We start from the raw sequence: 26,453 nt of genomic DNA on the forward strand, positions 1-26,453 counted from the left end.
CTGGGGGTTATGATTTTTCACCCCCTTGTACAAAATCGAGATATCAAACTCTGACAACTACTGTTGCTGTTCAGTCTTGACCAGTCCTTGGATTTTCTGGAGGCTTATACCACTACTCCATCCTCACGGAGGATAGATAGAACCTTCCTTTCACTTTTCCTCAAATACATCAAAATTTCCCCCTGTCTCCATCCTGGACTTCCCTAGAATGTATGCAATAGTATACATATGGGAAATAAGAGTATATAGGTTTACATCTGAAAGTCTAGGTCTGGGAAGCATTTGTGAAGCATGAAGCCATAGAAAGAATCCAGTCACTCAGGGAAACATACAAATTAAGAAGGAAAGAAGCTTAAAGGGTGTACAGAGGGTATGAAACCAGCAAAATAAATTAATGAAGAGCATGAAAAGATATCCAGTGCCCACCTGATCTGACCTACAAGGGCATCCACAGGTGTAAAAGGTCACAACACCATACCAAACAGACAAGTTATGTGTATGTAACCCAAAATTCAGCTCCCTGGCTGAACCTTGATCATCCAGGGACAATCTGTTCTTCAAGATTAAAATTAACCTGTGGAAGTGTAAATTGGTACAACCGATCTAGAGGGCAATTTGATAATATTTGACTTAGCAATTCTACTCTTAGGGACTTATCCTACAAGCATGTGAGCACATTTGTAAAATTGTTTAAGTATAAAGATATTTATTATAGCTTTATTTATAAGCAAAATATTAGCAAACCTAAGTTTCCTTTAAAAAATGATTAGTTAGGGGCGGACAGTTAGCTTATGTGGTTAAAGCACAGGCTCATAACACCAAGGTTGCCGGTTCAATTCCCACATGGGCCAAGGAGCTGCACCCTCCACAATTAGATTGAAGACAACTACTTGACTTGGAACTGATGGATCCTGGAAAAACACACTGTTCCCCAATAAAATTTAAAAAAAACAAAAACAAGGTTAGTTAAAGAAGTGATGGTACTTCTGATCATGAAATACTATGCAGACAAATTCTTTTAAATCAATAAATAAACTCTATATGTGGTGATATTAAATGATATACTCAAGGTATATCATTAAGTGAAAAAACGATGTGCAGACGATTATGTAAAGTATGCTACCATTTGTGTGAGGAAAAAATAATGTATAAACTTACATGTTTATAAAAGTGCTTGAAATGTCTCTTGAAGGAAACAAGAAATTTACAATAATGGAGGCCTGAATGGAAAACTGAGGAAAGAAGGATGCTTATTTTCACCTTTTTTTAACTTTCTGAAATTTTATACCATGTATATGTAATACTTGTTCAAAAATAAGTTATTTTTAAAAATAAGCAATTCCATAAGAATATGTTTAAAGCAAGAAAACATGTATAAATGCAATGAAGAAAATTCTTTTTATTAAAATGGCTCACTGTCCCCTGCTACACACAAGGGGAAATCTAGTGCCCCTCCCAATATAATATCTCCAAGGTTTCCTGTGGGAAGTGAGGATTAACATTTCTCCTAGTCACATCCTATTCTGGTATCTTGACATCGCTGGATTCTTAGGCTCATCTCTCAGTCTTACCACTTACATAAGCTATACATCACTGTGAACAATAACGGCAGTCACTGGCTCTAATTCAGCCTGTTTTTTCCTTCAAGCTCTCCTGTCATGGTCTTAGAGCTCTTTGCAAAACCCTCTTTAATAGTAACACAAATGCAGAGGACTTGTCTCCTCCCACTTAATACACGATCAGAAACTTTGATGTATGAGTCCCAGCTACCTCCACAATAGAGAATAGCCATCCCAGTGGTACCAGCGGTCAGCCACAGCTACCAGGGCATCTCAAGCTTTGGAACTACATATGACTTCTATTAGTGTCCTGTCACTATCCTTCACTACACTTTCCCAGGGATCTGCCACTATTGAGTGTCTCTGAGGTGCAGCCAAGTCACAAATTAAAGTCCTCAACTCTTGTCCTAAATCAATACTCACAGGTTTTGGTAGCATATGGCCTCCTCCAGGGGCTCCACTGCTTGTCTAGTTACCTGCCTTACAGGAAGGCCCAGTCTACAGGGGTCCCTTCCCAGCAAATGCAGCAGATGAGAACATTGGGTAAATCAAAGCACACCTGCCCAGGACCTCCTTCCCCTTCCAGGAACTCTGTGCATAGAGCTAGGCGCTAATTTCCAGGATCCCCTCCCACTTGCTATTTCTGGGGTTCCTTGGCCTTGATCACTCTAGGAAGCTCACAATGTTGCACATGCAATGCTCCCTTCTGCCTAAAACTTCCATTCTTGAAGTACCGCTTCAAGGACCATCTCGAGTAATTGCAGTACGTTCTCTGACTTTGAAGTCTTGTTCAAGAACCAAATATCCCATGCAGTTTAGCTTATTAGCAACAGTTGGTTAAGTGTGGTAGCCCTAGCACAAGATGTACTCGTGGCTTACTTCTTTGAGCAGCTTCCATGATTGCAGAAAGTCACATCGCCATGCTGATTATTGTCACATTAAACTTCTGACCACAGATCTCAAATAGGGCATTAACACTGCCAGACAATCCTACTATACAAATTCTCTTACACATCCTTGAAAATAACTTCTTCAGACATTCTCTTCTGTGCTCACACCTCCAACACCCTTGCTCCCCTCCCTCTCAGCTGATAATTTTACTTCACAGTTGTAACCATATAAAAATGTACACAAACTATTTCATATATATTATAGGATCAAGAAAATAATTTTGTTACCATTATTCAGTACCAAGATTTTCAGCAAGAAAAGAGATAAAAGCATAAAATGAAATAAACATCCCAGACTTGTTAAATTTGAATTGGAAATAGTAATATGAGCTTGAGCTTTAGAGAGTTCCGATCAAGATGGTACAGTAGGCTCCTTTCTGGATTCCAGCCTGGTTTGCGGCGACAGGCTGCATAAAGAAGGTCGGAATCATTGGTAAATACGGGACCTGTTATGGCACCTCCCTCAGGAAAATGGTGAAGAAAATTGAAATCAGCCAACATGCCAAGTATACTTGCTCGTTCTGGGCAAAACCAAGACGAAGGGACAAGCTGTGGGGAGAGGGCACTGTGGTTCTTGCATGAAAACAGTAGCTGGTGGTGCCTGGACTACAACACCACTTCTGCCGTCACAGTAAAGCTTGCCATCAGAAGACTGAAGGAATTCAAAGACCAGTAGAAGCTCCACAATTGAGATATTGGTAGCCTGTAATAAATGGGTTAATTTATGTAAAAAAAAAAAAAAGATGGTGCAGTAGGTAAATGCTTTGCTTACTCTCTCTCATGGCCACATGAAAATTACAACTAAACTAAAAAACAACCATCATTGAGAATTGCCTAAAATCTTGCTGAACCAAAGCCCTACAACTAAGGACATATAGAAGAAGCCACCTCCAGACTGGTAGGAGGGGCAAAGACACAGAACAGGCTAGTCTAACACCCACATGTGGCCATTAAAAATCAGGAGGGATATCTCCACTGCAGATGTGCCCTTGAAGGAGTGAGGGATCCCAGCCCTCCCCATCCCAGGGTTCCAGTGACGGAGAGAGAAGTCCCCATAATTTCTGGCTGTGAAACACAGCAGAGATTGTGACTGAGTGAGATGGAGGGCAGCTGGAGTCCCAGGTGCTCCTCTTAAAGGGACTGTGCACGGACTTACTTGCCAATGGAATCACCGGAGCAGTAGCTGGAGATGTGGCAGGGACATATGGTGGGGAACTGAGTTGCTGGCTTAGGGATGAGAGTTGGAGGGGCAGCTTTCTCCTGGACAGAGGAACTGGCTGAAGCTATTATTTCTTTATTGAGCATTCCCCCTTCCCAGCATGCAGACACAGGTGGCCACCATATCTGAGTCTCCATCAAATTGGCTCAGCCGTTTGTTCCCTGCGCCCTAGTGATTCAAGACCCCACCCCCACCCAAGTTTCAGGCACACCCAAGCCACTTCCATTGGCTTTATTGTAGGAACTGCCTGTCTTGGTTCATGCTGCAGATTTTCCTAGACTCTCCAAGGTTTGAGGAACCCAAACAAGCAGCAACTGGCTTGAGCATGTCCTGTACCTCTGGCTGAGCAGCCCTAAGCCTGGCATTAAAAGCAACCAGCCTTGGTTGGTGGCTTGATCTCTCGAGGCACTTCCAAGTATGTCATGGGCAATGGCCAACTGTGGATTGCTTTGTGGCTCCTGCTGGGTGACCCCAGGTGGGGCACAGGCTGCAGCTGAACTTGACCTTCAGTAGGTCCCTTCCCAGGTGGCCCTGGGGCTGGCACCGCCAGTGGCCATTCAAAATGAGCTGGAGCATCATCCAGCCCTCTCCAAGGATGACACACCCAAGGGGTGGATTGAGCAGGCACCACAGCCCTGCTGAAGCAGATACTGCTCTGTATGATCATCCCCTGCACCACAACTTTTCCACTGTAATCACAGCCAGTCCTCACAACCAATGAGCCCAAGAAACACTCACTCCCATTGACATACCAATAGGCTCAACTACAGCAGTAGGGCACACATAACCCACACAAGGGACACACCTGGAGTGCGTGGCTCAAGTGACCAGGAAGCCTGCACCACTAAGACCCACATAAGGCTATTACATAAGGCTACTCTACTAAGACTGGGAGACATAGCAGCCCTACCTAATACACAGAAACAAACACAGGGAGGCAGCCAAAATGAGGAAACAAAGAAACATGTCAAACATGTCCCAAATAAAAGAACAGAAAAAAAGCTCCAGAAAAACAACTAAATAAAAGGGAGACAAGTAATCTACCAGATGCAGAGTTCCAAACACTGATTATAAGGATACTCAATGATCTCAGAGAGAACTTCAACAGAGAGAAAATATAAAAAATGGAAATAGAAAACATTAAAAAAATATCAGAAATAAAGAATACAATAATGGAAATGAAGAATACATTACAGAGAATCAACAGTAGATTAGATGAAGCAAAGGATCAAGTCAGCAATTTAGAATATAAGGTAGCAGGAAACACCCTATCAGAACAGCAAAAAGGAAGTCATCAAAAAAAAATGAGGAGAGTTTAAGGGGCACCTGGGACATCAAGCATACCAAAATTCTCATTATAGGGATACCAGAAGGAGAAGAGAGAGAGCAAGGAGTTGAAAACCTATTTGAAGCAACGATGGAAAACTTCCCTAACCTGGCAAAGGAAATAATTATACAAACCCAGGAAGCGCAGAGAGTCCTAAACAAGATGAACTCAGAGATGCGCACACCAAGACACATTATAATTAAAATGCCAAAGGTTAAAGACAAAGAGAGAATCTAAAAAGCACCAAGAGAAAAGCAGTTAGTTGCCTACAAGGGAGCTCCCATAAGACTATCAGCTGATTTCTCAACAGAAACTTTGCAGGCCAGAAGGGATTGGCAGGAAATATTCAAAGTAATGAAAAGTAAGGACCTACAACCTAGGTTACTCTACCTAGCAAAGCTATCATTTAGAATTGAAGGACAGATAAAGAGCTTCCCAGACAAGAAACAGCTAGGGGAGTTCATCACCACCAAACCAGTACTACAAGGAATCTTAGAGAGACTGTTTTTTAAGACAAAAATTTTTTAAACTCAAAAATATGAAAAATAAAATATTTTTATATTATGTATTTATATTAATATAAAATATATAAATATACTTTATATTATTTATATATATATATATGTAAGACAATAGTTACATACCATTCAACAATTACTTTCAGGCTGGCCAAGTGGCTCAGTTGGTTAAGAATGTGAGCTCTGAGCAACAGGGTTGCCGGTTCAATTCCCACATGGGCCAATGAGCTGCGCCTGAGCTGAGCTGCCACTGAGCTTCCAACAGGCAGCAGGATGGCTCAGCTGGTGAAAGTACATGCTCCTAACAACAAGGTTGCCGGTTCCACTCCAACATGGAATGGTGGACTATACCCACCCGCAACTAAGATTGAACATGACACCTTGAGCTGAGTGGCTGCGAGCTGCTGCTAGACGGTCAGATGATGACTGGACTTGGAGCTGAACTAGCTGCACCCTCCACAACTAAGATGAAGGACAACAACTTGGCTATTTTTCTTCCCCAATCTCCCAACACTGTTCCCCTCCCCCAATTCCCCAATAAAATCTTTTAAAAAAAAATTACTTTCAATGTAAATGGATTAAATGCTCCAATCAAAAGGATGGGGGATGAATGGATAAGAAAACAAGACTTTTACATATGCTGCCTACAAGAGATTCACTTCAGATTGAAAGACACACACACAGGCTGAAAGTAAAGGGATGGAAAAAGATATTTCATAAAAATGGAAACAAATGATTTTTAAAAATCTGGAGTAGCAATACTTATACCATACAAAATAGACTTTAAATCAGAGATTATAACAAGAGATAATGAAGGACCCAGTAATCCCACTTCAGGGTATTTATCTAAAGAAACTCAGAATGCTACTTCGAGGGGACATGTTCATTCATATGTTCATTGCAGCATTATTTACAATACCCAAGATATGAAGGGTATCTGGGTGTTCCTGAATGAGAGGAATGGATAAAGAAGAGGTGGTACGTGTATACAATGGAATATTACTTAGCCATAAAAAAGAACAAAATCTTGTCATCTGCAACATTGATGGACCTAGAGGATATTGTGCTGAGTGTAGCAAGTCAGACAGCAGAAGACAAATGTCATATGTATTCATTTATAAGTGGAATCTAAAGAAAAAAATAAACAAACAAATGAAACAGAAACAAAGTCATAGATACAGAGCACATTTTGATGGTTGCCAGATGGGAGGGGTGTTGTAGGGGTAGGTGAAAAAGGGGAAGGGATTAAGAAATACAAATTTGTTGTTACACAGTAGTCATGGGAATGTAGGGTATACTATAGCATAAGAAATATAGTCAATAATATTTTAATAACTATGTATGATGTCAGAAAACATAGTCAATGATATTGTGATAGTGTGGTACAGTGTCAAGTGGTTGCTGGAATTATCATGGTGATCACTTCTTTAGCATAGGTACATAATAAATAATATGGTAATAATTCTGTATAGTGTGAGGTGGATACTATTGAATAACTATGTTGTACACCTAAAACTAATATAATATTGTATGTTAGCTACATTTTAATAAAAATATTTTTTAATTGAAAAAACAACTTGATTTTTAAATCTATCTATCTATCAAAGGGTAGTAGAATATGCTACCCCAAAATATGCCACTTTGGTATAAGCATTATATTGAGCTAAAAGCAATTGAGAAGAAGCAAATACAATGAAAGCTCTCTATTTTTGCCCTAAAGCAGGATGTAAATTTACAAAGGTGTATCTCATTTCCTCTCTACCAAGGACAAAGGTTAATTCTGGAGACAATTTTTGACCCTTATCAATGTAGAAGGTTCCAACTAAAAGCTGTATAACAAATTATCCTCTTGTTTACCATACTTTTCCTGGCAACCTCCCATAATTGCTCTCCCCCTCACCTTTCTTCCTTTTGTCTTTAGCTGAAGCTGGAGTTCTAAGCAAGCTCTGAGTTACTCATTTTTTCCTGGGTATCTCCCATGTATACATGAGATATGAGGTATGATCAAACAATACAGCAAATGTTTAAATTTAAAAAAAAATTATTACAGTAAGAGACACATTGCCATTGATTCTCCTCAAAATATTCCCCCTTGCTTCAAACACACTTATCACATCATTCTTGTCCTTTTTTGAAGCAGTTCTGGAAATCCTCTTTTGTGAGTGTCTTTTTGCACTGCCATGGCTGCCTTGATGTCCTGAATCAATTCAAAACATTTTTCTCTTATGGTCATTTTGACTTTGGGGAAGAGCAAGATGTCGCACAGTGCCATGTCTGGTGAATAAGGTGGATGAAGACACACCGTAATGTTTTTTGTTTGTTTGTTTTTCTAATTCTTTTTTTTTTATTTTATTGGGGAACAGCCACAGTCATTGGTTACACATTGCTTTCATGCTACAATGGCATAGGTGACTCTTTTAGGGAGAGTGCAGCTCACAGTGGCCCATGCGGCGATCGAACCGGCAACCTTGGTGTTATCAGTACCACGCTCTAACCAACTAAGCTAACTGGTCACCCCCCGTAATGTTTTCATTTGACAGAAATTGCGGTATACCAGATGTGTGACACGGAGTGTGGTTATGATGGAGGATGATTTACAACACGCTTTAAAACTCACCTTCTGTTAACCGTAGCTCACACCCAACTGACTGCACGGAACAAGTTGAAACTTATCACACACTGTTACTAAGGTTCAACATGCTGCTTCCTGTATTGATGATCCCTGCCTTTCCATTGGATGGCACTCAGCAGCAGCATTCACCGTATCTTTTGATCACACCTCATATGCATGTTAATATACTTCTGTCTGTTTTTCTTATTAATCTGTCTTTTATTAAAGGGGTCTCAGCCAAGAACTCAGAGGGTAGAGAGAATATTATTTTTCCTCCCCTTCACTGCCTTACCTATCTGTCTATTGATCTATCTCCTACCTCTAACCACTCAGAGACCTAGAAGCAATATTAAATCAGTGGCAATGTGCATGCCTAGTGCACAGATTTTATGTTCTAAATACCATCACTCACTAAGTGGAAGCAAGGCTTCTTGGAGAAATAGCCAATTCCAACTCTGAGGCAGGAAATACATGGTAAGCCTGGGATAAGTGCTGTTATATGCTGTGAGCCTGATAAGGTAGAATTCAAGATTCTTCCTAGGTAAAGAAGCCAACAGCATGTCTGCAGTATATTTATGTCAATTATACCTCACTAAAGGTTTTTAATTAGGAGGAAGGAGGGGGATAACTGTCTAACTCAACGGTTCTTAAAGTATGCTCTGAAAATCTTGAGGGACCCAAGATTCTTTCAAGGGATCTAGAAGGTAAAATTTTTCATAATATTACTAAGATGTCATGTGCCTTTTTCCACTAATTACATTTGCACTAATGGTATAAAAGCAAAGGTGAATAAAAATGCTGACCACTTCACACAAATCAAGGAATTATCACCAAACTGTATTATAGTCATGTATTCTGTATTATCCATTCACTCACAGACACAAAAAACAAACAAACAAAAAGGATGGATAAATAGATGATGGATAAAAGCAAAGCCACTTTTACTTAACTATTAATTGTATTAAATCTCAATCCTAATTATACATCTTTTTCCTATTCTATGTGACAAATAGAAATCAAACATTTCTGCTACATACCAAAGTGGGATGGTTGCCCCAGGGGAAAGCATTTGTGTGATTGTTTGAGTTTTGAGCTGAACGAGCAGCTTTTTCATGGAACACCATTTTTACTTGAGAGAACTGACAGACATACTATGATTATTTTGACTTGGATATTTGGCACATTTTCTCAAACATAAATTAAGCGAGCCTGTCACTTCAAGGAAAACAACTGACAGTGTTGGTTGCCAGTGATGAAATTTGAGCTTTTAAGAGAAAATTAGAGTTTTAGAAAACTTGTATCTGCCACTGTGAGCCTAGCAGCTTCCCAATACTTAAGGGTTTTCTGATGAGATCAATGGTGATAATAACAAATAGATTCTTTTAATATTGTTTAATGAGATGTGTCAACATTTTGGCGGGCCAGTGTTTTCCACATGACCAATGTGAGATGCAACAAAGTTATGTATGGGGAAAAGATCCATCAAAGCACAAAGTAGGTCAAACAATTTGATATGATTGCAACTAAATTTTTAAAAACTACCACTTGTCAAGTTTTGGTGTGGTATCAAAGAATAATATACATGATCATCTCAAAAGCCACTAAATACTCCTCCATTTTCCATCTACATCAACCAAAACAAAATGCTACAACAGCTTGAATGCAGAAGCAAATATGAGAATGCAGTTTTTTTCTATTAGGCCAGATAGTAGAGGCATTTACAAAAATGTAAAACAACCTCACTCTTCTCACTAAATCACTTTTATTTTGGAAAGTATAGCTATTTTTATAAAATATATTTTATTTACATTAACATGTATAGGGTTTATTATTGTTATTTTTAAATGAATTGATGAATATATATATTTTCAATTTCTGTATTTTAATTTCTAATATAGTAAATATAGATAAACAGGACCTCTAAAATAAAAGTTCAATAACTTTTAAGAGTAAAATGGCGGGGCGGCCTGTTAGATCAGTTGGTTAGAGCACAGTGCTCATAACACCAAGGTTGCTGGTTCAATCCTCACATGGGCCTGAGTTGCGCCCTCCACAACTAGATTGAAACAACTACTTGATTTGGAGCTGATGGGTCCTGGAAAAACAAACCGTTCCCCAATAAAATTTAAAAAAAAAAAAAAGTAAAACGGCGTCCTGAAACTAAAAAATTTGAGAACTCCTGGTTTAACTGAACAGAGAAAGTCACTTGAGAGTGGATCTGCTTTTAGTTCAGGAAAAATCTGTGAGTGGCCTTTATTAGTTATGTAAATATATGATGAATAGGCACCTGGTGCTCTGGGGAAAAGGGTAAGAGGACCTTTTGTGGCCTGAAAAAGTCCGTCCCTCAAAGACTGGTACACAGAGGCAGTCACTGTGTATAAAACTGCATGGGAACCAAGAAGCAACCAGGGAGGAAATTGATCAAACCCTGACACCTTCCCTGTGAGAGTCAATGTCCTCATCACCACTCTTAAGTCTTGAGAACTGGTGGGACAAAGAACACAAAGGCTTCAAAGGGGAACTCACCAGAGTGGAGAATTCTGCACAGGTGATCCAGGCCCCGTATCAGAGCCTAAAATAACACAGAGGAGGAATAACTCCTATAGAGTGTGAAACAGGATGGCAAATCTCTCTGGATCCAGCTATCTTATCCAGTGGTTTGGCCTTGGGAATAATCACTGAATATGATATGAATGTGAACTAGAAGAGCTGTTCTTTGGATGCCTACACGTGGGCCTCTGCCGAGATCTGGACTAGAGGGGCATCGTTCCTGAAACGGGGACCGGGCCTGGGCTGAATCACTCTTGTGCAATGAACTGAGGGGCAGCAGCCCCGAACCAGAGCCCACTGATGAACTGATCCAATGCTCTTGCTCTTGCTCTGCCTGATGTTTGAGAGCAGAACTTATCCCTTTGGACTGAATAAGCCCCTATTATTCTTGGATGACTGGCTGGGAAAGGACAGCTTTGAAAGAGAGATTCTGGGCCGGCTGAGTGGCACATTGGTTAAAAGCTAGCTTCGGACGCCAGAGGGCCCTGGTTCGGATTCCACTTATGAGGGCCAGTGACACTGCCCTCTACAGCTAAGATGCTGAACAACAGCTCAACCTGGAGCTGGGCTGCCTTGAGTCGCCTGCGAAGGCAGGTGGGTTGCCATGGGCTACCGTGTGTAGCCAGCAGCCAGCGTGAGCGGCCAGCAGCCACAGTGAGCGGCCATCCAGAAGCCGGCGACTGATCTGACTCGCCCGGGAAGAGTGCAATGATGGTGCCAACTTGGGCCAGTGAAGCAACGTCCTCCACAACTAGACTGAAGAACAAAAGGACAGCAACTTGTCTGGTCCCCTTCCCCCAATTCCCCAGTGCTGTTCCCATCCCCCAATTCCCCCAATAAAAATCTTTAAAAAAAAAAAAAGAGAGATTCTACACTTCATGCAAATGTGAGGCCTCAATTCATTAAAAGAAAGGATAAAGCCGGTGTCTGTATTAGTGTAGAAAGCTGGCAAACCAGTTACAGTTATGCTGGATGCTGAGGTAGGCAGCCATGAAAAAGGCACCTTCCCTGGCCTCACAGAGCTTATAGCTGCCAGAAAGAAACAAGAGGCATTTATGTTATATGGAGGCAAGTTCTATATTAGGAATATGTACAGAGTGCTATGAAAACAGGTAGAGAAGTACTCAAGCAAGTCTCAAAGGGGAGGTAGGGACAGATTCCCAAACTTTATCAATCAGAACATTCATTGTTAGGCAATAAAACAAACAATCTCTAAATGTCAATGATTTAACTTGTTGTTGTTCAGTTCAGGCAGAGTTCTCGGTGCTCTCCTTTAAAGGCATCTCAGGGACCCAGGCAGCTTCTATGTTGTGACCAAACCAACTTAAAGCTTCAAGGCTATCCCAGCATCAGCCAGCAGGCATACGGGGCAGGGGGAGAGGGGATGGTGGTGTGAAAGGGAAAGGCACACCAAATACTTCACAACTTGGGCCTGGAAGTAACCCACATAGCTTTCATTTACATTCCATTAGCCAGAGCTAGCCACACGGCCCCACCTAGAAGCAAGAGAGATGGGTCATGTAGGTTTCCTGAGCTGCAGGAAGAAAATGAAATGATTTGGTGAACACACAGCATTGTCTCTACACAGAGAAGAAGCGATTTCTACGTTAAAAGATGAAACGGGTGAACGGAGAAGGTAAGAGTGGCGAGATGGAACATTTCAGATAGAGGGCACTGCGCATTAAAAGCCCAGAGGTAAAAGATCTTGGTGTGATATTGCTGGAATGAAAACTGTCAGGGGAAGTTGTGATAAGCCAGGAAGCCGAAAAGGTAAACAGGGACTTGTCATTAGGAGTCTGAATCTTCAGTCCAGGGTTGTTGCAGTGGGTATGAAGAAGAAAAGATGGATTTTAGGAAGAACTGGAGTAGTAATTGAGCATATTCGATGATTGCTTGAATAAGGAACGGGGGGAGATGAGAACAAGGATGGTGCCATTCACAGAGAGACACTTAGAAAAAAGAGAGAGCTATTTTAAGGGGAAATATGATATGCTTGTGGAACAGCCAAGGGAAGCCAGGAGGTATTTGAAAAGCTGGGCCTAAAGACAGATCTTAACTGGAGATGAAAGATGTGATAGTCATCAATACCGAGATGGTGCTTGAAACCATAACTGTGGGTTATCCAGGGAGAGTGTGAAGAGTCAGAAAAGCAGTGATGTGCTGTTAAGTGTCTAACAATCAACTCTCCAGCAAAATAAGCCCTAATTTGTAGCAGTTGCTGATGTCTGTGGTGTAAATACTCCCACTGTGGTCCACTGTGGTCAATGTCAAACCACCAACTTGTCATCACTGAGCACACAGTTGTGACGAGATGCATCCAGTTGGTTCTTGAGAGCTGCTGCAAGCCAGCTCCAGCACACACCACTGAACAGAAAAGAGCCCTGCATTCACCCCTAACATGAATATTTAAAGGATGGATAGAACAATAGAAATCTCAAAAGAAGAAACTATCCTAGGAACCACAGAAAGAAAGAATGTGAAGGAGGAAATGGTTGACAATTCACACTCACTCCTTAAAAAAAAAAAAATCAAATACTATAAAAACCAATTGTGTCCATTTGATTTAACATCAAGGGTGTCATTAGTACCCTTGATAAGACTAGTTTTAATGGAGACAGATGACAATGGGCCTAGAGGTGAATGTGAAACCACAAGTATTGGAAACCACAACTGCAGATAACCCTTGGAAACCAAGAATAGTCAGGCTGGATTCTAGTTTCCAACAGAAACTAGAGTTGGACCAATCATTCCAAACCATAATGGCGCTTCTGTAGTTCTAAGCCTCTCACAAGGGACCTCAAATAAAGTGGTACCATTTCCCTAGGAGGCAAGGAACAGTTGTACGGGGTGTGTGCAGAATTGTGCTATTGTCAACCTGGTTGACTATAAGTGGTGAAAAACTATTGCAGACTAGAAGGGTGATTTGTGTTGTACAGCAGATGCTCACATAACATCATTTCATTCAATGTCGTTTTGTTATAACGTTCATGAAATGCCATAGGGATTTAACTCTTGTTTATATCATTAGCCTATGGTAAAATTGATCTTGGTATGTGTCGTTTCACTTAAAGTCACAGAACCTATTGACTATGTTAAGTGAGGATTTACTGTATAGCAGTAAAAACAGTTGGCAACACTGTCACCTGTGGTAAATTGGAAGACAGAAAATGTACCTAATAGACTTTTAGATCTAGCTACAGTGATTTCCAAGCAAAATATTGAAAGTACCAGTTGCTTAAACCTAGTTCCATGTGAGAAAGTACTGTGGGGGGAAGGGCGCAAAAGAAGGGACTATAATTTTCAAGCAGAATTTAGAAGAAAAGGAAAATCCAGTACTTGCTTCTGTTGGAAAACAAAACTGTTTCATATCTCCAGCTGATACAGGCAGCAAAAGATTCTCTGTGTAAGAAATAGCCTCGGGGTAAAGATCAAATCAAGGGTTTGGCTATCAGTCCCTTTGCTAAAACTTCAGAAACATTAAAGGTGGTGTCTAGTAGATACTCTCAGTTAGTCAAAAGGGTTTCGAGGAATGTTAAGGACATAGTCCTAAAGAGGCCTAATTCCAAAATAGCTATATAAATCTAAAGGGTGGGCCTGTCTCAAAAACAATGCTGGGTGTAGGATTTTATCTAATGGAGTGGACTATAAATGTGATGCATAGAAAGCCCACAATTTTTTAAGGGACTTGTATCAGCTCAGACTAAAAGAGACTGAGATTGTCCAAATTACAAGTAGACCTCTTGGCCCCCAAGTTTCTATAGTTAGGAAGCAGGTTGAGGAAACTACTCAGCTACAAACATAGGCCATTTCTTATGGAAAATAGGATATCTCAGAGAGTAGAGCCAAGATCCCAAGGGTGGAACTAAGAGCCTCAAAGAGCAATGGACTAGGAAGCCACTCCACAGAGCAGTGCCAGGTTCTAATCAAGGAACATTCCCTGTCCCCAGAGTAGGGGGATCTGGCTACCTGTGCCCAGTTGGATTTCAGAATTGCTATGAACCAATGATTGCTATGTACACAGTTGGATAAACAAAATATGGCATATACATACAATGGAATATTATTCAGCCTTAAAAAGGAAGAAACTTCTGACACATGCTTCAACATGGATGAACCTTGAAGACATTATGCTAAGTGAAATAAGCTCGTCACAAAAGGACAAAGACGGTATGATTCTGCTCATGTGAGGTACTTAGAGTAGTCAAATATACAGAGACAGAAAACAGAACTGTGGCTGACAGGGGCTGTGGGAAAGGAAGGAACAAGAAGTTGTGTAACATGTAGAGTCGTAGTTTTGCTAGATGAAGAAAGTTCTGGAGATGGATGGTAATGATGGTTGTACAACAATGTGAATGTACTTAATACCACTGAACTGTACACTTAAAAATGGTTAAAACTGGGCCCACCAAGTGGCTCAGTCAGTTAAGAGCACGAGCTCTGAGCAACAGAGTCCCCGGTTCGATTCCCACATGGGCCAGTTTGCTGCGCCCAAGCTGAGCTGCCACTGAGCTGCCAACAGGTGGCAGGATGGCTCAGCTGGTGAAAACACCTGCTCATAACAACAAGGTTGCTGGCTCAACTCCCGCATGGGATGGTGGGCTACGCCCACCGGCAACTAAGATTGAACATGGCACCTTGAGCTGAGCTGCCCTGAGCTGCCAATGAGTGGCCGGATGAGCATGCGCTCTTAGCAAAAAGGTTGCCTGTTCGACTCCCACATGGGATGGTGGGCTATGCCCACCTGCAACTAAGATTGAACACGGCACCTTGAGCTGGGCAGCCAGATGGCGACTGGACTTGGAGCTGAGCTAGCCGCGCCCTCCACAACTAAGATTGAAAGACAACAACTTGGCTGTTCCCCTTCCCCAATTCCCCAATAAAAATCTTGTTTTAAAAATGGTTAAAACAGAAAATGTTATGTAATGTATATTATACAACAATTTTTAAAAAGTAAAAAAACAATAGCCACTTCCAAAGAGCCTTAGTCACATTCAGTTCTGGCACAAATCAAAAGATAGTGAACTTCAAGTTTGAAACAAAAATCGGCATAACAGTTTTGAAGATCTTGGCATGTGGATAAGCATATTTCACATGTGGAAGGAACAAGGAACATGAATAATTTGTAGCCAGAGCATGGACTTGGATAAACTGGAAAAAAAATGGCCACAAGTTTTTCTCATTGATATATGTGTGTATGTTCCTTTGCTACATGACTTTGCAGCTCCCTGCCCATCAAGAGTTAGAGTCCAGGGGTGCCCAGGTGGCTCAGTTGGAGCGTGCTCTCAACAATGAGGTTGCCAGTTCGATTCCCACATGGGCCAGTGAGCTGCGCCGTCCGCAACTAGATTGAAGACAACAACTTGAGCTGAGCTGCCAGTGGGCAGCTGGATAGCCCAGTGGTTAGAGCAAGTGCTCTGAACAAGGTTGCTGGTTCAATTCCCAAATGGGATGGTGGGCTGCATTCCCCACAACTAGATTGAAAATGATGACTGGACTTGGAGCTGAGCCTGTGCCCTCCACAACTAGATTGAAACAACTACTTGACTTAGAGCTGATAGGTCCTGGGAAAATACACTGTTTCCCAATAAAATTTCTTAAAAAGAAAGAAAAAGAGTTGGAGTCCATTTGTCTACCCTCTGAATTTGAGTTTGGCAATATGACTTACTTTGGCCAACAGAACATTAGCACAGGTGATGTAAGCAGAGGCTTGAAAAAAATGTTTATTATTGGGGCTTGCTATCTCTTGCTTCTGGGAATGCTGCAACCGCCTTATAAAGAAGCCCAGGTTAGCTTCCTAGAAGATGAGAGTCCCAGGGGGAGAGACTCAGCCATCCCAGCTGTGTTAGCGGAGGCTCCAGACACATGAGGGTTGGGTGATTTGTTACTCAGCAAAAGCTAACTGATACAGGATGGTTTTAGCCTGTCAAAATGACTGGGGAATTCTATTGACATTTAGATGCTGGGGACCAGATTTCTTAAATGTCCAGCAATGTACACCAGCAGTCCTGCACAATGAAGAATTGTCCCATCCAGTTAACAGTGTCCCCACTGAAGGGACCATGCCTGAGCTTTCCACACCGATTGGAAGAGAGCAGAGCTGAAGGAAATTAATGTTTATTGAGTGCCTTATCTGTACCGGACATTTTACATACATCACTTCATTGATCCTACACAACAACCTTCTATGATTAGCCCCACTTATAACAGATAAGAAAACTTGAGACTCGGTGAGGTAACTTGGTTGTCTCATGTCGCATAGCTAATCAGTAGCAGCACGAGGACTTGAACCCATGTCTGTCGAATGTCACCTCAGAGAGTCCTTCCCTGACCACCTACTCGAAGGTATCCTCCACACCCACGACCATCACTATTTATTAGGTTACTCTTTTTTTTCATAGCACTTATTTCTATTTGAAATCGGTGTGTTTGTTTACTTGTCATGAGCCGCCTACCAGAAAGTAAATCCCATAAGTGTATATATTTACAGGGATCTATTTGCCATCACAGTTCCATTGCCTAGAACAGTGTGGGGCACATAAAATAAAAAAAAAAAAAAAGAAAACACTCAGCAAATTATTGTTAAATGGTTGAAGTGAATGAATGGCTTTCCATTAAATCCAGATGCCTAGGCCTCATGCAGGCTGGTTTCTCTCTGCTTCTGTTCCTGTTGGTCTCAAATCCCTTCTCTCCACTGGCTCTGATTAATGTGGCCCAGCCTGAGCCCTCTGACATGACTAAAGGAACTTCAGAAATCCTCTACTACAATCCCTTCATTTTCCAAGTAAGAAAAATGAGGTTCATTGACATCTCCCCAGGGATAGCCCTTCTCAAGCCGCTCGTTGGTCTCAACACTTCTGCTGCTTTCCTGAGCCTATTTCTTCGTCTTTAAAATGTGGATAATAACCACCCTGCCTGTTTCACTGAGTTGTTGTGTGGATGATATAAAATCATGTGACTTCCTTAAATCTCACCAGCCCCAGGGGTGAAAATTAAATATCACGATAACAATCACAGGTAGTACTTGGGCCTGTGGTACTTTCGCAAATGCTAACTCAGGTTCTTTAAAAATTGAGCGCTTTATTTTGATCACAGTTTAAACACTTGCTATATCAACAAATTCCCTCTCAACTTTATACGATTGTAATAATTGCAGATAACAAGACAAGTATGGTTACCCATTGCTGTGGAACAAACTACCTCAAAGCTAGTGGCTTCAAACAACAACGGCTTATTGTTGTTCATGATTCTGTTGGCTGTGCAGTTCTGCTGCTGCTTTTGCCTGGGCTCATTCATGTATCTAGCAACATTCAGCCAGTGGGTGTGCTAGGGGCGGGCTGGCCTCAGCAGGAATGGCTGAGACAGCTGGGCCCCTCTCTTCATGATCTTTCATCCCAGGCTTCTTCCTTCGTGACATGACACTCCAAGAGGACAAAGGTGGAAGCTGCAAAGCTTCTTGAGGCCTAAATTCCAGAACTCGTACAACATTACTGCACCATATACAACTAGTCAAAGTAAGTCACAAGGCCAGCCCACGTCCCAGGGGATGGAGAATAGAGTCCACTTCTCAGTGTGAGCAGCAAAGTCACATGGCAAAGTGCTGTGCATTCTGGAATGGAACCAACTTGTGGCCATTCAAACAATTGTGATTTTGCTTTATATTATTTCATAGCTCAGACCAATATTTGTTAATGATGTAATTCTGATTTTTAAAGCATAACGGGAAGCAGTATTCAAATAAACAAAACTTGGGCTGGTCAAGTGGCTCAGTTGGTTAAGAGCTCGCTCAAGGGTTTGAGCTCTGAGCAACAGCAGTTCGAGTCCAGCCCGAGCTGAGTTGCCGCTGAGCTGCCAACAGGTGGCAGGATGGCTCAGCTAAAAAAACAAACAAACAAACAAAACTACTCTCAAATAGCTTTGTTATAAGATTTTTTTAATCAAATTAATTCTCAAATAGCCTTTTTATAAGATGGTTATAAAAATCGACAAATGTTTATCCTTCCTCCTACATATACACACACACTAGGGGCAGTTCTCCCTCACTAATAGCCATTCAATTTCGAGTTCTTTTTTAAGTAGAAACTTTCCTTCCACTTTCTGGTTAGCCATGGCACTACTTTCATCAGGACTGTAGTTTGGCAGTTACCTAAGTTTCCTACTTGTTTTGGCCAACTGCCACCTAGAATATTAAGTTCCCTGAGACAAGCTGTCAAAGGCAACACTCCTGAAACAGCCTATTGCATTTTTTTCCACACTTCTTGGGAATAGCAAGTCTCCCACTGGGCAAAGCAATCTCCTCCTCTGAATCTGGAAGGGGAAAAAACCTTGGGAGAGCCAGACTCTGACATGCAGCTCCTGGTAAAGTCTACAGAACTACTTTTTAATAGGGACATGTTTGTTGTTCAATGATTTTTGGAGCCAACAGGTATCTTTACAAGAGGGAAAAATAAAAACACTAAATTTTTTTGGAGGAATATTCCTCAATTATTTTTCTTAATCAGCAAAAGAAATGCAAACTGCTTCCTTCATCTACTTTTAACCATTTGTTAAAGAACTTGGACAGGCTCAGTTCAAGTCCCAAATTACAAAAATTGTTGAAGACAGCATTTGTTTTTACACGTCTTGAAAATCTGCCAAATCAAGACAAAAAAAATGTTAAAAATCTGGTGGCATAAGACAAACCCAGAATAAGAAAATAATTAACTAAAGTAAGTAAGCTTTCTGAGTTACCATAAATACTTCTAAATTTGAATTCACGTCAAAACATTACTTCTGAGATTTTATGATCACTGTATTTGGCACTATTGACTTAGCTGATAACATTTGTTCACAAGTAAATAACAAAATACATAGGAGAAATTGATGCCAAATAATAACTTATCAAGTTTTCTGCTCAAAAGGAAAAGTAATAGAAAACAGATTTCTATGGTAAATTAAGGAGAATTTAAATTTATTTTAATTTTTCTATTAAATCTAATATTCTATTTCTCAGCAATTTTTAAATTCTTATAATGTACAATTAATTATTTAGTGAAAGCTATCAAATATTTTCACATAAGGAACATGCTAGGGTTCCAATCAGTTTTAATTTATGAATGATCATTACATTTATGTACATAATCCACATGTGTATTATGACTTGAATTTATTTGAAACCATACTAAATAAATTATGAACTTTTCGATAACATGCACATTTTTCCTATTGCTCTTAATATATTGGATATAACTGTTCATCTAAGGCACAGTTGATTTTCCTTTTTGTGGCTGTTGTTTAAATTTTTATTTATATAGTCAGACACTAACTTTTAAGCTTTTGGATATATCTGTCTGATACATCACTTCTTCCAAGGATTTTCCCCAGAGCACTATCAATTTTCAATGAGAAGGAAATATGGGCCAGTGAGTAAGAAAAATTTCCAGGAATGAATCCTTGCTAAAGATTGCATACCATTAAATATTTCGCATTTTAAGTTATTCTTATTACGTTATCTCCAAAGGGTCAGGCATTAAGCTTTCACTCACCCTGATCACCTTAATTAGACTTGTTTCAGATTTATGAGGACTATAAAATTAGGAAACTTTCATTAAAAAAATTAAAACCCCCTGGATGGTTTCCCAAAGCACATCCAGCATTACTTAAGACTTTATTATTTCAGCTAGTTGGATACATTTTATCCACAGCTCTAGGCAGGTCTGTAAGAATTCTGTGACTGACGCCTAATGGAACCAATTTTCACTCTGGCAGAACAAATTCAAGTTCTAATACTAACTTGAATTCCAGTTTCCTTTGGATGCCAGGAATCAAATCCTTTAGGAAGAAAATGTATTAGAGCATCTGCCTATTAAGCGATATTCCATTTATTTTGTCTGAACAGCTAGCAGGAACAATTGACTAAAGTCAAATCCAAAATAGAAAACAAAGTTGTTGTTTTTTTAATCACTGAATTTGCTTTATTCCTTTTTTAGCCTTCTTTACTTTTTCTCCTTCTTGGCCTCAATTTTCTACAAACTTCCCCCATCTCAACTGAGGACCACAGACCTTTTTCAAACAGGAACAAATGTTTCGGTGCACACACCCACCTTCACTAACCATCATATTACATTCACAGTCCATTGACTGTCACTCACATTTTTATTACCCTGCATCTGATGAGCATTGATGCACTTGGGTGTCATCCTCTGCACAAGGAGGAAAAATAATAATTTATATAGAATTCTAAAAGTTGGCATGTTTTGTCAATAGCTTCATTGTTCCTTGTGTCTATTCATCACATCTTGCCTGCTATTGAAATCTTTCCATATTTTCCAACATTATTAAAGTCGGTCGTTATTAAAGCCATCTCAAAGAGATACCTCTGCAACTTCTAGATACTGTCAACTGAGAATCATATTTTCAATACTTCAAATTCTATTGTGTTTTCAAGCTTCTGAAATAAACATAATATTCTTGTGTATTGCCTAAGATGGAATTTCATGTAGACAATGATGTGATAGGAAAGATAATGCTGATCTAATGATTTTGGCATTGCCCCCAGATAACTGTGCTCCTCTGAGAAAACCAGCAATGGTTTTCTTATTATCAGAACACATTAAAGTGCATGTTCTCGAGTCCTACATGTCTTACATTTGAGAGGAAAAAAACACTGGAAAAACGACAGCTATATTTGTATTCATCTAGTTTCATCAAATATACTTTGGGCACACATTTTTTTTATAACCATCACATATTATTATACAAGACCACTTAAGGGATTATTGTATTGTTTTACTTTTATTTTTCACAAAAATCAGATTTAATTAAACCTTCACGAAAAGACCAAAAACAAATTATTCCAACCTTTCCTTCAGTAGGAATTACTTAAGTAATTTGAACCAGATACTTTAAATTGTTGGAGGTAAAGCTCAGTGAATAAGCCTCTCTATATGGAATGCATGCACTGTTTTAGTCGTTTTCAATTAATGTGAAATAGTTTTGCCAAAATATGACTGCAAATGGGAAGCCATCATGCTGAACATTCGGAACAATTATGGTGTGTTTCTATTATTTGTTAATATTGATATAAAAATACTGTTTAAACAGTTCATTAATGCTATTTTCCATTTAATCACAAAGAAATAAATTCAAAGCAAAAGTAATCATTTTACTGGTTTACCAAAGATCCCTGATGAAGCACACACACAGTGCAGAACAAAAGTAGGTCCTGAACAGTGTTCCCAGCTTCAAGAGAAACTTAAAACATGGGCATGGATTTATAGATCATACATTACCAGATGATTAGGGGAAGGTCTGAACATGATGTATATTCTGTGTGTGTGTTCTGTGTGGGAAAGAAAGAAAGCCAAAAAGGGGTGGGGGGGGGCACAATCGTATAATGAGAGTTATCTCTCTTAGGAGATTAATGGAGAGTGGAGAAAAAGATAAGTCAGAACTTTTCTCTATGGTGACAATACAATACTAGAAAAAAGCAGCCATCATATATAACTCACTATAGAATCTCCTGTCTTAGAGATAGACTACAGGGAATACAAACTCTGTTGCATGTGCATATATGTACAGGTGCATACATACATTTTTCTCTCCTGAAATTTTTATTTCAAATCTACTTTAAATAAAAATGAGTTAAGCTTCAAACAGGGGCTGGGTGAGAAAGGACCTTCTAAAAACTTTGCTCAACTCAGCAAATGCTTTACAAGAGAACAGTTATCTCTCAATTACATAAACATGCTCCAAGGACTACCTCTCTGTATTTTGATTTAGAAAGAAAGTGCTGTGGCTTTTAAAGAACAAAGAAGGAAAGCCTTCTCCATCTTTCCTTCCCTCCTTCCCTCTCCACAATTCGACCACTCCGTTTTTTCCTTTTTTTTTTTTTTCCAAATAAAGGTTGTCTCGTTCTTTCTTTTGACTTCCATCCCTCTTTTTGCCTCCACGACCACAAGTTTGTCTAAAAACGATTTTCCACGTAGGCCTCTTAACACATCAACGTGGGAAGGGGACACCCGCTATCCTGGGACTCGCCCACCTGACCCGGGCGGTCCCCACCACATACTTGCACCCTCAGCTCTCCTCGATTCTTTGGTGGAGGGGATTCCTCACGAGGGGCTGAGCACCCTACACAAGGCACGCAGTAAGTTAAGAGTTTCTCTGGCGCCACGCAGTGAGTGTCTCTACCAACATCTGCTTCCCTCCTCTTCCCCCCACCCCCAAGAGAAAAGCTGGGAGACTCGAAGCGCGTCTGCAAGTGCTTCCTCTGGTGGGCTCAGAGGTCTCCGAGCCCCTATTGGTGGCCCAACCCCTACTCTTACTCTTCCCGCCCGGGCTTCGGAGGAACCTGGATCTGGGGCCAATTGAACGCGCTCGGAGCCCCCCAACACCCAAGTGCCCACAACTGCCCTTCAGCCCCAGCCAGAAAGCGCCGGATGGGGCTTGCATGGAGCGTGTGGCCTCCGCAGGACCCATGGAGAGGCGGCGGGACAGGGTTGGAGAAGCCCGGGGAACGGCTTGGGGAGAGGGGCATAGTCAGGCTGTCCCAAGCGCTAGGGCGCCGCCGCCGCCTGCGCGCCCCCGCCCAGGCTCCGAAGCGAGCAAACGTGAGCACGGATCGGTTTCCCTTTAGAGAGCGGGCTTTTTGTTGAGAAGGAAACACATCGCGAAAGAAAGTCAGCTCGCACGTTTGTTTTGGTTTGTCGTCTGTTTGCCTCCCAATTAAAAGCGGCCGCCTAGGCGACAGCTTTGCGGTTTTCACAGTGTAAAACGGATTAGAGGAAAAACTCCAGCCCCTCTCGACTTTCACTTGCGGTTTGAAACCCCCGGGGCGGGTGTGACCCTGCGGCACCTGCCGGGGAGAGCTTCCCCAGCGGCGGCCAGGCCCCTGGCCTCGGCTTCCCAGAGGCGGGGCCCGGCAGGGTGGAGCCAAGGCTGTGTCCCCCGGGAAGGGAGGCTCCCATTATGCCAGTAAACTTCACGCGGGGGCTGCAGCCCGCCTCCTCTCCCCCGCGCCGTGGCCTGCCTGAGCTCTCCTCCGCGGTTCCAGGTCCTGGGTGTGAGGGATTCGTGGGGGCAGCCCCCGGGGAGGGGGGATCCCCGCTCCAGGACGCGGAGCAAGAAAGAGCAAAGGACAGGAATTGACTGCAGATGGCACCGGGACCAGAGTTGCCTTGTTCGTGTCCGGCTCAGGGATCTTAGGTTTTCCCCAAGAATCTCGAGTTCGCAGAGGCCACATATCCAAGAAACGATGAGTTCGTACGCATATTTAGTTGAAAAGGAAAGAAAGGAAAACTGCCCTTTCATCCTCTCCACGTTCCCTGCTTTAACCAAATAAACAAAGCATCCCAGCGAGAGTGGGCTGAAGCCCCGGCCGCCAGAGATGCGCAAGGAGGGGTTCCCTGCGGGCCAGCCATTCCTTCCCCGCCTCTTGCACCCGCACCTGCCCACGAGTTTGCGGGGCTGTAGGCGCCGAATGAGATTTCCCGGACAGCCAGTTTCGTCCTGAGCACTTGCATCCCAAACACCCATAGATAGGTGAGCCGTCGGCGACCCTTTCCCTCTGGTCTCCTGCCTTTAACTTATTAAAATAAAAGTTTGCTTTCAGGTTAAAGAAACGCCTTTCTGGTCTTTCCGGCCTGACGCGTGACTTACACATCCTTTGATACCTTTTCATACCAGCAGGGAATTATCAGTTGTGTTTGTCGCAATCGATACCGGGGCATCCGCGGACGAAGTCCTGCAGGTAGCGGGGCCAAGGGATCAAGGAACTAGCAGCAGGTCCCGCAGACTCCAACAGTTCTGGACGGTCGGGCCCGCTTTGCGAAGGAGACTTGCAGCGGTGGAATCTGAGTTGCGGAAGAACCGAACGCGCTGGTGGGAACCCGGCAGGTTCCACCTTAAGAGCCAGCGCGGCGCTGTGGCTGCGGAGGCGCCCGGCACCTGCAGGAGGCGCTGCTGTCCCGCGGTTCCGCCCGCGCCGCAGCCTCGCCGCTCCCGGTCCGCGGTCCCCGGAGGGGGTGGGGACGCTAGGGGAGGAAGGGAGCGAGTGGAGCCGTTAGGTAAGGAACCCGAGCTCTCCCGGGTTTTGAAGGAGCCTCACTGAGGCGTTGACTGGAGGGAGCTCTCCGTCCTTCAGCCGCGAGAGGAAATGTGGGGAGGCGCCCTCCCTGCCCCCACCGCCGGCCTTCCTGCCTCCCGCCACCTTCGCTCCCCGACCCTGGCGGTGCTTCCCAGACCCTTTGTTCTCGAGGTTGGGAGCTGCTGGGTGGGGGTTCCCCAGGGAAGAGGTCCCCATGCGCCACTCAGAAGGGAAGGGACTCTCGCCTCACCCCCCCAGCCCCAGGCTTCCCCAGACGAGTCCTCGGGGCCCCAACGGCCCCTTCCTTCGCGTACTGATGCCCCTTCCGAGCTGTATTCCGCAGCCCCCGAGCTCCGGCTCCCAGGCCTCCTCCGAGTCTACCCTCCTCCCTTCCCGTTCCTCCGCCACCTCCGAGGTCTCTGGGAAGAGGGTGGGGGAGGTAGACGCGAGGGGGAGGAGAAATCACGTCGCCGTCGCGGCGCACAGAATCCCCGGGGACGCTTTTAGGCCCCGACCGCGGGACCCGCTGCAGAGGAAGGGGTTTCCCGGCGCCGCCACCGGACGGAGGGCCCGCACCCCCACCGCGTCGCTGCGTAGCCCTGGGGCTCACGACCCAGCCCGCGTGGGCCCCGAGCCCCCAGCTGGAGAGAAGGCAACACCGTAGTCAGGGGAGGCGAATTGCAAACGAACGCTCCCTTCCCCCACCCCCCACCCCCACCCCACCTCTCGGGAGCGCCCCGCCTCGCCTCTCCGCCGCGCGCGACCCGAGGGCTCCCGCGATGGTATCTTGAGTACAGTTACAACTGCGCTCAGCTTCATTTCTCACTCGGGCGAAGGCGGCGCGACGTGAAGAGAGGATGGGGATGCGGGGGGGGCGGGGGGAGGTGAGACGCGGGAGCGGGAAAGGGAGCCGGGAGGTAGGAGGATGTAACGGGGCGGCGGAGCCGTGAGGGCCTCCCCGAGTCCCGGGTCCGAGTTCACGAGGCAGGAGCGCCCGGCAGGCCCACTCCCCGGCCCGGGCGGTCGCAGCCCAGGCCGAGCCCTCTATGTCCTCAGCTCTGTGGAGGCGCCTTCACACAGTGCCATCCACGCACCCCGCACGCTCGGGACCTGGAAGCGGGTGGCCCCCTACCCCCGGAGCAGTGGAGGCGGCGCGGGGCAGTCAGCTCAAAGCTTTCCAGAGTCCCCTTCGGCCTCTCTGCGTGACCCTGGACCTCACCGGCTCGTTGAGAGCCGCGCCAGCGGTTCTCTCGGCAGTGGGTTCCCCGGGACACACCCCGTCCCCACCCCCGGAGAGCTGGCGGCCAGCTCGGGATGCCATGCGGGCGCCCTGCCAAATTCCGCGTTCCTCTCCAGGAGACGAGGAGTTGCGTCCCAAGCTCGGGAAAGCCCGCAGTTTGGGCCCGGGACTCTCTGACAAACCCCCACCCACCCACTCCACCCCACCCAAGGCGCCAGGGACACCCCTGTAGGTTGAATTCCTGCTCCATATCACTTCAATTTTAATTAATCTTTTAAAACACCGCTGTCACGCCGCTTGCAGAAAATTAATCAAACCTGAATCCTTGTTGCATAGCAAGAATTTCGATCCGAGTCTTTTAAAAAGGACTTGACTTTGCAAAGTCACGTCTTTCACAGTTCCCTCATTCCCCCTTTA

The 26,453-nt window shown here is 43.4% G+C and overlaps 1 protein-coding gene and 1 pseudogene across 1 annotated transcript; one reads left to right on the top strand and one right to left on the bottom strand.

The window, feature by feature from the left end:
• LOC109394744 (60S ribosomal protein L37a-like) overlaps positions 1–3,185 on the top strand; it is a 19,022-nt pseudogene extending 15,837 nt beyond the window's left edge.
• Positions 3,186–21,485: 18,300 nt separating this feature from the next.
• On the bottom strand, positions 21,486–25,246 carry MIR1915HG (MIR1915 host gene; the record flags this gene model as incomplete). Its single annotated transcript, XM_019665127.1, has 2 exons — positions 21,486–24,743; positions 25,111–25,246. Coding segments are annotated over 2 exons (402 nt in total), but the record flags the coding sequence as incomplete, so codon positions are not given.
• Between the last annotated feature and the right edge of the window lie 1,207 nt (positions 25,247–26,453).

This window comes from Hipposideros armiger, unplaced genomic scaffold (genome assembly GCF_001890085.2).
Source record: "Hipposideros armiger isolate ML-2016 unplaced genomic scaffold, ASM189008v1 scaffold_434, whole genome shotgun sequence".
Lineage (NCBI taxonomy): Eukaryota > Metazoa > Chordata > Mammalia > Chiroptera > Hipposideridae > Hipposideros > Hipposideros armiger.